This window comes from Oratosquilla oratoria, chromosome 7 (genome assembly GCF_046742065.1).
Source record: "Oratosquilla oratoria isolate Oo_2021 chromosome 7, ASM4674206v1, whole genome shotgun sequence".
In the NCBI taxonomy this organism is placed as follows: domain Eukaryota; kingdom Metazoa; phylum Arthropoda; class Malacostraca; order Stomatopoda; family Squillidae; genus Oratosquilla; species Oratosquilla oratoria.
In genome coordinates this window covers 61,200,572-61,213,318 of record NC_134783.1, presented here as the reverse complement: position 1 = coordinate 61,213,318, position 12,747 = coordinate 61,200,572, and the positions used below count along the sequence as shown (strand labels likewise).

Below are 12,747 nucleotides of genomic sequence, written 5' to 3'. Positions count from 1 at the left end.
GAGTGGAATACATGGGAAATGAAATGGGTGGGAGTGATTTCTATGGCCTTTTCTTTTTGGCTACCCCCCGTGTAAGAGGGAAAAAGCCTTTGGTATATGTATGTAAATGATCAAACTATGTGTTACATATATTGATTCAATGGTCTTGATTAACAGTTGCTTTGAGTTTCATACATACATATACGAAGGCTTTTTTTTCCCCCTTACAAGGGAGGTAGCCAAAAAGGAAAATGCATAAAATCACTCCCACCCATTCCATCCCTGAATACACTCCACACCCCTCCACCTTCCCTCTCATCTTAGCACCTCCTGGATGACGGGTCATCCCTGTACCTTGTCCACTGCCCTGGGTCAGAAGCAGTGTCGCAAAACACAGCACATCCACAGCAGGGCCGCTTCATTAAATCGGCGACCCCCCATGCATAAAGGAGAAGACGGGGAGAAATCCCTTCGGGCTGCGTCAAAAATTTGCTCACACATACTACCTCACCCCCCCATTCCACCTCATGCACCACATCATCATCCATATACAACCATTCTCCATTCACTCCTGTCTTCTGTCCTTCCTCAACAGACATTTCCCTCTTCCCCAAAGCCCCCTTCACCCCATCCATCCACCTCATCCTAGGACGTCCCCTCATGTTCACTCCCTCCATATCTGCCTTTCATACCTCTTTTACTAGTCTTTCTTCACTCATTCTTTCCATGTGTCCAAACCATCCTAATACTCTTTCATCAACCCTATCTCCCAACCCCCTTTCCACCCCTGTTCTCCTCCTCACCTCCTTATTTCTCACTCTATCTAGCCTAGTAACCCCCATCATACATCTCAGACACCTCATCTCAAACACATTCAAACTCCTTCTCTCTTCCTCTCTTATGTTCCATGTTTCTGCCCCATACAGTGCCGTTGGCACAATCACTCCTTCATATAGTCTCCTCTTAGCATCCATTCCCAAATGTCTATTCCTCATTACACTTTTTAATCCACCAAGGCATTTACTCGCTTCTCTCAATCTACATTCTATCTCCACCTTTACTCCACCTTTTCCTGCCACATTTGCACCCAAGTATCTAAAACTATCCACTTCCTCCAGTCGCTCTCCCTTAACCTCTTCACTCCGGGGCACATCACACATCTGGCAGTATTAGCTGCCTGACGTGTGATGTTTCGTCATAATCGCATTATAAAAAATAAAGTCAGTGCTCAATCGTTTGTTCTCTTTCACCCGTGAATTTTGATAACCATAGAAAATATGATGAAGCCAGTTTAGAGAGAATGGAGGTTACGTAGGTACAACTACAATAAATATAATCAAGACGCCGATGTCGGCATCATCGTGTACCCACTTGCTCCTCATGACGCCTATGTAGGCATCACCGTATGGAAGTGGTTAATGCTCACTTCCAGTTTGCTGCCACTTCCCTTGTACATCTCATCACCTTACTTTTACCCACATTTATCTTCAACTTTCTTCTTTCATACACTCTCCCAAACTCTGTCAACAACTTCCTCAATCCCTCCTCCGATCGTGCCACAAGCGCAGTGTCGTCAGCAAACAACAGCTGGCTCACCTCCCACTTTTCTCCATTTTCTTTAACCATCTCCAATCCCTGACCCACTTCCCTTGCATTTACCTCTCACACTACCCCAACAATGTATAAGTTTAACAGCCAGGGCGACATAACACATCCTTGATGAAGTCCTACCTTTACCTCGAACCACTCACTCTCTCCATTTCTAATCCTGACACAAGCTCTACTACTCTCATAAAAACTCTTGACAGCTCCTAGAAGCTTTCCTCCTATCCCGTATATCCACAAAAACTCCCACAGTGCCTTTCTGTCTACCCTGTCATAAGCCTTTTCCATGTCCATAAAGGCCCAAAAAACATCCTTCCCCTTTCCTATAGCTTTCTCACATATCTGTCTTACCACAAAATTCTGATCTACACAACCTCTACCCATCCTAAATCCACACTGTTCCTCACCAATTACTCCCTCTCCTAATCCTCTCAATCAAGATCCTCCCTTAAGCCTTCCCAACTACACTTAACAAGCTAATCCCTCTGAAACTACTACATTCACACTTGTCCCCTTTTCCCAGGGAGGAAGACAAAGTCAAAGGCTTAGAGCTTCACTAGATGAAAAAAAAACAGCCCTTAAGTGGCTGGTGATGGTCTTTGGGCTCTCCTACAGATTTTGGGAAGAGACTTTGGACTATTGATTGTGTTGTACAGTGTTGGAACGTTTCTGTCAATAGCTTTAAGTGGTAGGGAATGGGGAACAGTCAATGGTTGTCTACTCCTGTGTGAAAAAATGTAAGAAATATAGCTGAAGTTGATAGGGGCTATTTCACAGACCAAGTGTCAGCTCCTCCTGATGGAGACAATTTTTGAAAATGCAATGTTTTATTGTTTATATCACAGGACCACCAAATACAGGTACCCATCATTGGTCTCTTCAACAGTCTAAAGACTGAAATCTAAAGTGAGGCAAACATGAAGTGATTGATTGTACAAGTGTATTACGTATAATTATAATTAAAACCTGTATGTATAATTAAAAACTAATGCCATCAATATTTTTATCAGAGGAAAGCTTCAGACATGTTTCATGGTTATAATCTATGTTCCCTTTTATGTACATAAGGAACAAGGAAAAAATACACAAAATAATTTTACAAATGATCCTTATTTTCAATACACAAATAATAAGCATCGATTTTCACATATCTATATAGTTACTATCACAATATTCTACTGTAATTTAGTGATGTAGAGTATGAAATTAGATTGTGAAAAATGAGTACTTCACAACAATAGATCAAAGTGCCTGTCAGGTCCCTTACTAAATAATACAAGTACCAGCACATCTCAGGATGGGGTGGGGGGTAATAATAATATCTAATGCAATTTCTAATACAGGTTAGAAACCAGGTTTACCAAAACATGAACAAAACAGTCATACTTTTGACTTATGAACTCTTCAAACTTGATGCTGCAACTTAAACAAGCCTTCTAACTGGAAGACCAAAAACTTCCCCATCAGATAATCTAGCTTACATTTTTTTTCCAGACTGATGCTGGCACATACAGGAAAGGACAGCAGGAAAAAAAACATAATGAATTCTCTTTATTCAGCAACTTGCTTTAAGTCATCCCAAAAATCCCACCTAGATCGTTCCATGGCTGACCAGAATTCTTCACTACGTCGAAGATAGTCTTTGTTGGCTTGATCAACATTGATTGGTGTATTCCACTCTGCAATTGAAGGAAAAGATACTAATTTATATATTCAAACTTCACCTTCTAATTTGGTGATGGGAGAGGTAAATGGAGAAAAAAGATGAGGTGCAAATGTTTTTTTAAATAATGACAGCAGGTAAGGCACCTGAGTTAGATGGGTGTAAGGAGTGTCTGAAGAAGGGAGGTACAGTAATAATGGACTGACTAGTGAGGTTGTTCAATGTGTCTAAGGGAGGGTAAAATGTCAGAAGAATGGAGGAGTGCCTGTATAGTTCCACTTTACAAAAGAAATGGGGACAAATGTGAATGTAGTAGTTTCAGAGGGATCAGTTTATTGAGTGTAGCTGGGAAGGCTTATGGGAGGGTTTTATTTGACAGGATTAGGAGAGGAACAGGGGGAATATTTGGTGAGGAAAAGTGTGGGTTTAGGAAAGGTAGGGGCTGTGTGGATCAGATTTTTGTGGTAAGGCAGATATGTGAGAAAATTTTAGCAAAAGGCAAGGTTTTTTTTTTTTTTACTTTATGGATTTAGAAAAGGTTTATGACAAGGTAGACTGAAAGGCACTGTGGGAGGCTTTGCAGATATATGAGACTGAGAGAAAGCTGTTAAGGGCAGTCAAGAGTTTTTATGAGATTAGTAGTTTGTGTTAAAATTGAAAATGGAGAGAGAGTGGTTTGAGGTAAAGGTGGGGCTGCATTAGGGATGTGTCATGTTGCCATGGTTGTTCACTGTGTACATGGATGAGGTGGTGCAAGAGGTGAATGTGAGGTTAACCACTTCAGTACGGGACTTAAATCTCGCGGGCAGCAGCCAATGCCAGCCGTATGACGTGTCGTAATAATATTCGCATCATAAAATATAGTCACCGCTTATATCGATCGTTCTCTCTTTCACCCGCGAATTTTGAAAACCACAGAGAATGGGATTCAGGGCGCATTTGGGAGAATGTAAAAACACAGGGGCGACTACAATAAATATAATCAAGACGCCGATATGGCAGCGTCGCGAATCCACTTGCTCCTCATGACGCCTACGTGTGCGGCACCGTATGGAAGGGGTTAATGGTCAGGGGACTAGAGATGGTTAAAGAAAATGTAGGAAAGGTGAGCCAGTTGTTGTTTGCTGACAACACTGCTTGTGGCAGGGTCAGAGGGGGGATAAAGGGAGGTAGAAACAGTGACAGAGTTTGGAAAGGTATGCCATAGGAGAAAGTTGAAGGTATGTGTGGGTAGAGTATGTGATAGAAGAAAGCTAAAGATAAATGTGGGTAAAAGTAAGGTGATGAGATGTACAAGGGGTGAAAGTGGCAGTAGACTGGAAGTGAACATTAAGGGAGAGCGACTGGAGGAAGTGGATAGTTTTAGATACTTGGGTGCAAGTGTAGCAGGAAAAGGTGGAGTGAAGGTGGAGGTAGAATGTAGATTGAGAGAAGCGAGTAAATGCCTTGGTGGTTTAAAGAGTGTAATGAGGAATAGACATTTGGGAATGGATGCGAAGAGGAGACTGTATGAAGTGTGCCAACAGCACTGTATGGGGCAGAAACGTGGAACATAAGAGAAGAAGAGAGAAGGAGTTTGAATGTGTTTGAGATGAGGTGTCTGAGAAGTATGGTGGGGGTTACTAGGCTAGATAGAGTGAGAAATGAGGAGGTGAGGAGGAGAACAGGGTGAAAAAGGATTTGGGAGATAGGGTTGATGAAAGAATATTAGGATGGTTTGGACACATGGAAAGAATGAGTGAAGAAAGACTAGTAAAAGAGGTATGGAAGGCAGATGTGGAGGGAGTGAACATGAGGGGACGTCCTAGGATGAGGTGGATGGATGGGGTGAAGGGGGCTTTGGGGAAGAGGGGAATGTCTGTTGAGGAAGGAAGGGAGAGGACGGAAGACAGAGGTGAGTGGAGAATGGTTGTATATGGATGATGTTGTGACTGCATGAGGAGGAATGGGCAGGGGGGTGGGGGGTGGGGTAGTATGTGTGAGTGAATTTTGACGCAGCCCGAAGGGATTTCTCCCCGTCCTCTCCTTATATGCAAAGGGGGACGGAGAGGGGGGGTCGCCGATTAAATGAAGCGGCCTTGCTGTGGATGTACTGTGTCTTGCGACACTGCTTCTGACCCAGGGCGGTGGGCAGGGTGCAGGGATGACCCGTCATCCAGGAGGTGCTCAGATGAGAGGAGGGGTGGGAGGGGTGTGGAGTGTATTTAGGGATGAAATGGGTGGGAGTGTTTTTATGCCTTTCCCTTTTTGGCTACCTCCCTTGGAAGGGGGAAAAAGCCTTGGTATATGTATGTATGTATGTATGTGTGGGTAAAAGTAAAGTACAAGGGGAGAGAATGGCAGTGGGTGGGAAGCAATTCTTAAAGGAGAGAGGCTGGAGGAATTGGATAACTTTAGGTATTTGGGGTCACATATGGCAGAAAAGTAAGTGGAGGTGAAGATAAATTGTAACCATGAGAAGCAAATGCATTGGGGGATTAAAAGTGTCATGAGAAATAGCCATTTTGGGAAGAGATGCAAAGAAAAGAATGTATGAATGGGCGATTGTGCAGATGGCACTGTATAGAGCAGAGACTTAGAACTTGAGAGGCAAAGGAAAAGCTTAAATGTGTTTGAGATGAAATGTCTGAAGTATGGTAAGGGTTACAAAGTGAGAGAGAAATGAGACAAGGAGAGTGGAAGTGGAAAAAAGAGATGGGAGTTAGAGCTGATGAAAGAGTATTGGGATAGACAGACACATGGTAATTATGAGTGAAGAAAGATTAGTAAAAGAGGTGTGGAAGACAGAGGTGGATGAAGTGAACTTGAGTGGATGACAGAAGATGAGATGGATGGGGTGAAATGAACACTGAACAAGAGAGGGAAATCTGTTGAGCAGTGAAGGGAGAAGGCAGGAGATAGGGGTGAGTGGAGAATGGCTATGCATTGATAATACTGTGATGCAAGGAAGAGGGTAGGGGATGGACAGAGTAGGGAGTGTTTATGTGTGAATAATATTTTGACGGAGCATGAAGGGATCTCTTTTCATCTTCTTCTTTTTCTGCATAGGGGATGGAGAGGGGGGATCACCTATTAAGTGAAGTAGCCTCACTGTGGATGATGAAGATAGATGTGGGTAAAAGCAAGGTGATGAGATGTACAAGAGAGAATGTGACAGCAGGCTGTGAGTATTAAGGGAGAGTGACTAAAGGAAGTAAATAGTTTTAGATACTTGGGTGCCTATGTGGAGGGAAAGGGAGGAGTGGACGTAGAAATAGAATGTAGATTGAGAAAAGCAAGTAAATGCCTTGGGGGATTAGAAAGTGTAATGAGAAATACACATTTGGGAATGGATGCTAAGAGGAGATTGTATGGAGTGATTGTGCTGGCAGCACTGTATGGGACAGAAACATGGAACATAAGAGAGGAAGAGAGGAGTTTGTTTGTATTTACCTAATTGTATTTTACAGGATGAGAGCCATGCTTGTAGTGACCTGTTTTTGTATCTCTCCACATCCAGTTTGTTCTTAAAATCTTATATAGTTTTGGCACTCACTGTTTCCCCATTTAGATTGTTCCAGACATCACTCTGTGTGGGTAGCTATTCTTTTTCAAATCACTTCTGTAACTGTCCTTCTTTAGCTTCTTCTCGTGTCCTCTTGTTTCTCTTCTGTCCCATTTTTATAAGTTGTCTCTATCAAGAACTTCCATCCCTTTCATAATTCTGTAGTTAGCAAATCACCTCTTTCTCTTATCTGTTCCAGTGTTGATAGATGTAATTTCTCCAATCTTTGTTCATATGCCAAATTTGAGAGTGTAGGTACTATTTTTGTCACTGTTCTTTGAATTCTTTCTAATTTCCTTTTGTACCAGGTGCCCACTGTGTGGCAGCATACTCCAATTTAGGTCTTATCAATGTAATTACTATTTTCTTTACCATTTCTTCATCCATGTAGTCGAAGGCCACTTTCATTGACCTTCAAAGTTAAAAGTCTCTCCTACTAGTTTATTGACATGTTTATCAGGTGTCAAGTCACTTGAGATAATCACTCCCAGGTTCCTTTCTGAGTCGACTTTTTTTAATTCCTTGGTACCAATTTTATATTGACCCAATATTCTATTTTTGCTTTTTCCAAATTCCATTATACTACATTTCTTAATGTTAAAGTTCACTTCACACCTCTGACTCCATTCCCATATTTTGTCTAAGTCTTCTTGTAGCGATCTGCAGTCTTCTTCTGTTCTTACTAAGTAATTTGGCATCATCACCAAAGGGGTTCATGTAACACTTCACTCCCTCACCCATATCAATTATATGGCAAACATTAAAGGAGCCAATACAGAGCCCTGTGGGACGCCACTTGTCATATCTTCCCAGTTCAAGCTTTTGTCTCTAAGTACCAGTCTCATTTTTCTCCCAGTTAAGAAATCTTTCATCCATTCCAGTAGCTTACCTTGTATTCCTATTATTTCAATTTTTCTTATTAGCTTTTTATGTGGTACTTTGTCAAAAGCCTTCTGCAAGTCCAAGAAGGTGCAATCTGCCCAGCCATCTCTTTCTTGTATTATCTCAATTAATCTTGAGTAAAAACATATTAAGTTTGTGGTACATGATCTTCCACTTCTAAAGCCAATTTTTCTAGGGTTTAATATCTTATTCTCTTCCAAGTGTTTGATCCATTTGTTTCCGATAACCTTTTCACATATTTTTGCTACTGTGCTTGTAAGGGATACTGGTCTGAAGTTTGTAGGAGCTTCTTTGTTTCCTCCTTTACATATTGGTACAATGTTTGCATCTTTCCAATCTTGTGGTACCTTTCCTTCTTTGAGTGAGAAATCTATTATCTTGTATTATTTGTCAGTGAGTTCATCTATACACTCTTGCAATTCCATCCGATCCATATGATTTCCTAACATCTAGGTTTTTTATTTGGTCTCTTATTTCTTTCTGGGGTCTTTCTCGTTGTCCATCTTCCCAAATTTGTGAGGTCTCAATTGTAAAAACAGACCTGAAATGTTTGATCATGACTTCAGCCATTTCTATGCCATCTATATATTCTTTATCTCTGTCATCCAGATTTACAATTTCTTGTTTGCATTTTAATCTATCATTTACATATCTGTGAAAGAGTTTTGGTTGATCCTTACATTTGTCTATAATATCTTTTTCATAGTTTCTTTTTTCTTTCCTGTGTATATTCAAATATTCGTTCCTAAGTTTTATATATGTTTGCCATTTGGACGGTTTTTTTTTTTTTTTTACAACATTTTTTACAGGCTTTGTCTCTTCTCTTTAGCCTCACTGCACCTTCTGTTATACCAACACTTTATATAAGTCTCTTTTTGCTTCTTCTTTGGCACATATTTATCAATTCCTTCCTTGTACTTCTCTTTAAATGTTCCATTTGTCTTCCATCTTTGTTTCCCCTTTGGAAAATTGATCCCAGTTTGCATTTTGGAAAAATTGTCTAAGTTTTACAAAATCCGTTTTGTTGTACATTAACCTTCTCTGTTTTTCATTCCTTCTCATGTCATTTTTTTCTTTTAGTTCAAACTATTAGTATGTGGTCACTTCCCAATTGGTGTTTTATACTCCATTTTGTTCACGATATCAGGTTCAGAAGTGCATATTAAATCTAGTTTCGACGGTTCCTCGTTGTTTCTATATCTAGTATTTTCCTTAACTCATTGTGTTAAGGTATATTCAATGGTCAAATCCAGTAGAATGTTGCTCCAAAGTTCTTCTCCCCCTTTTACTATCATTTCTTCCCAGATTATTTCCTTTGCGTTAAAGTCACCCATAGTTACTATTGTACCGCCCTCTTTCAGTAACTCATTTGGAACATTCATTGTGTCTTCCAGTAATTTAGAATGATCATTATCAGACCAGGCCTGTGTTTTTGGTGGCACATATACTACTACAAATTTTTTACTTCTCATATTTTTATTTACAACTTTAATCATAATTAATTGCACATTATATTTGCCTTCATTTATCTTTGTCACATTTAAACCCTTTATGGTTAATACCATGACTTCTCCCTGTTTATCTGTTCTATTTTTGCCCAGTGGTTGTATAGGCATTGTCCCACCATACTTGTTGATAGAGGACCTTTCAGTTTTGTCTCCACAATTCCCATAATGTCAGGATTCTCTATTTTCAGATAGTGATTTAATTCATTCCAGAAATCATACATACATATACCAAGGCTTTTTCCCCCTTACAAGGGAAAGGCATAAAATAATTTTCACCCATTCCATCCCTGAATACACTCCACACCTCTCCACCCTCCCTCTTATCTGAGCACCTCTTGGATGATGGGTCATCCCTGCACCTTGTCCACTGCCCTGGGTCAGAAGCAGTGTCGCAAGACACAGCACATCCACAGCAAGGCGACCCCCCCCCCTCTCCGTCCCCCCATTGCATAAAAGGAGAGGACGGGGAGAAATCCCTTCGGGCTGCGTCAAATTTTGCTTTTATGGATCTGGAAAAGGCTTATGATAGGGTAGACAGAAAGGCACTGTGGGAGGTTATGCAGATATACGGGATAGGAGGAAAGCTTCTGGGAGCTGTCAAGAGTTTTTATGAGAGTAGTAGAGCTTGTGTCAAGATTGGAAATGGAGAGAGTGAGTGGTTCGAGGTAAAGGTGGGACTTCGTCAGGGATGCATTATGTCGCCCTGGCTGTTCAACTTATACATGGATGGGGTGGTGCGAGAGGTAAATGCAAGGGTGGTGGGTCAGGGATTGGAGATGGTTAAAGAAAATGGAGAAAAGTGGGGGTTGAGCCAGCTGTTGTTTGTGGACGACACTGCGCTTGTGGCAGTATCGGAGGAGGGATTGAGGAGGTTGGTGACGTAGTTTGGGAGAGTATGTGATAGAAGAAAGCTAAAGATAAATGTGGGTAAAAGTAAGGTGATGAGATGTACAAGGGGTGAAAGTGGCAGTAGACTGGAAGTGAGCATTAAGGGAGAGCGACTGGAGGAAGTGGATAGTTTTAGATACTTAGGTGCAAATGTGGCAGGAAAAGGTGGAGTGAAGTTGGAGGTAGAATGTAGATTGAGAGAAGCGAGTAAATGCCTTGGTGGATTAAAGAGTGTAATGAGGAATAGACATTTAGGAATGGATGCGAAGAGGAGACTGTATGAAGGAGTGATTGTGCCAACAGCACTGTATGGGGCAGAAACATGGAACATAAGATAAGAAGAGAGAAGGAGTTTGAATGTGTTTGAGATGAGGTGTCTGAGAAGTATGATGGGGGTTACTAGGCTAGATAGAGTGAGAAATGAGGAGGTGAGGAGGAGAACAGGGGTGGAAAAGGAGCTGGGAGATAGGGTTGATGAAAGAATATTAGGATGGTTTTGACACATGGAAAGAATGAGTGAAGAAAGACTAGTAAAAGAGGTATGGAAGGCAGATGTGGAGGGAGTGAACATGAGGGGACATCCTAGGATGAGGTGGATGGATGGGGTGAAGGGGGCTTTGGGGAAGAGGGGAATGTCTGTTGAGGAAGGACGGGAGAGGACAGAAGACAGGGGTGAATGGAGAATGGTTTTATATGGATGATATTGTGATTGCATGAGGTGGAATGGGCGGGGGGATGGGGGGTGAGGTAGTATGTGTGAGCAAAATTTGACGCAGCCCGAAGGGATTTCTCCTCTCAGGACGGATTTGGAAGGCTGATATTAGTGTCAGTCAGGAGGCCCAGATGGGTTTCGCGGAGAGTGGCTCGTCAAAAAATGGCCAGCGCAGGGGAGTTGAGCGTGGAAATTGTTCACATCGATTTGGCCAGCTCCCATGGCGCTGGTGGCAGTTTGGCTATGGTAGCAGTTACTTTGTTAGAGCCCCACGCTACTCGGTCCATTTGTGCTCTCCTAGACACAGGAGTGGCGGTGTCTCTTATTCATAAGAGCATTTTGCCTGTTAACATGGAAGGCTCCCAGGTTGGTACCACTAGAATCATAGTGGCCAACGGTTCAGAGATGCCCAATCTTGGCAAAGTCACTGTTAGGTTTGATCTCGCAGGGTTTCCGTTCCAACATTCTTTCTTCATAATCCCTGCTGAGGGTCTTCCTTCTAAGCTCATCTTCGGGTTTGATTTCCTCGCTGCGCACAAGGTGACTTTGACATTCCGTCCATTAACATTCAAAGTTGAGGGCAAGGGTGTTCCAGTAATCCTTGCAGGGACGACCCAGCATTCACCACCGCTCATCGCCGTGTGCGAGGAGCGCCACAGTTATAAGGGGGTAAGTGAAACAGCCACGTTCCTGGTTAAGACCATTGAGGCTTATTGGGTACCAGGTTTCTCAGGCGGAACCATAGGTTTAGTACTCGAGAGGGCAGACAAGCTCGCTCTCGCAGGTCAGGCTTTCTCGGTGCTGTTTACAGCACGCCCATACGCCGAGGGCGCCAGCCTGCTCGGCCAGGGAGTAGTAGCGCTGCTCAGGATGGAAGATGGAAAGGCATGGTGCAAAGATTCATTCCTGAATTTGGGCCCTGATACCCATGAGATCCGCAAAGACCAAGTGGTTGGAGAACTTACTCTATTAGGGGAGATTGCGCTAGTAGATGGTGGAACTAACATCTCGGTGGGAACGGTGCAGGTGTCTAACGTAGTGGATAGCTCTTGTGGTGATAAGTTACGATTTGAAGTAGGGAAATTTTTCCCTAATAAGCATAGCAAGGAAAGTATAGCTCTGGCCTCCTTGGTGGTCAAATATGGCGATAATTTTGCCTTACCAGGGGATCCACTTACCGTGACGCCTCACCTCTTACACGAGCTTCGGATCATTTGACCGCCGGTCTACAGCAAATCTTATCCCATTCCTGAGTACAGAGGAGAGATAAGAGAACTCATTGGTGATATGCTCTGTAAGGGGATCATTCACCCATCTCGTTCTCCTTACAATGCTCCTGTCGTTCCAGTTGTTAAGAAGGATAAAACCCTTCGTCTTTGTCTTGACTTTCGTGCTCTAAATCGACACGTAGTTGATGATAGGTTCCCTCTTCCCCATATTGACTCGATGCTGCGAAGTCTCGGCTCCAGCATCATATTCTCACTGCTAGATCTTAAGCAAGGGTATCTCCAAATCCTGCTGATGGAGAGCAGCTGTGAGAAAACGGCATTCTTGACGCCGGAAGGGCATTACGAGTTTACGTCTCTTCCCTTTGGGTTAAAAGATGCTCCATCCTGTTTTCAAAGGGTGATGAATCAGGTGCTAACGGGGCTGTTAGGGGTTAGTGCGATGGTGTACATGGACGATACAATTGTTCTGGGAACATCTTGGGTCGACCACCTCAAGAATCTTGAGGATGTCCTTCGGAGGTTGCAGGAGGCAAACCTCTCATTGAGGCTGGAGAAATGTCATTTCTTCCAGAAGGAGGTCACTTACCTAGGTCATGTTATACCCCAGGACAGGATAAAGCCTCAGCCAGATAAAGTCCGAGCCATCAAAACTTTTCCCCGGCCAGCGCATCAGAAAGAGCTGTTTTCATTTCTGGGATTACCGGGATACTACAGGA

The 12,747-nt window shown here is 42.6% G+C and overlaps 1 protein-coding gene across 2 annotated transcripts in view; it reads right to left on the bottom strand.

Moving 5' to 3' along the window:
• Positions 1 to 2,573: 2,573 nt before the first annotated feature.
• The window catches only part of LOC143027181 (tRNA selenocysteine 1-associated protein 1-like), a 54,915-nt gene continuing 44,741 nt past the window's right edge, over positions 2,574 to 12,747 (bottom strand). For both annotated transcript variants that reach the window (XM_076188330.1, XM_076188331.1), the window contains one exon: positions 2,574 to 3,263. In XM_076188330.1, coding sequence (XP_076044445.1) covers positions 3,136 to 3,263 — 128 coding nt within the window. In that variant the 3' untranslated portion in view covers positions 2,574 to 3,135. The remainder of the gene's footprint in view (positions 3,264 to 12,747) is intronic.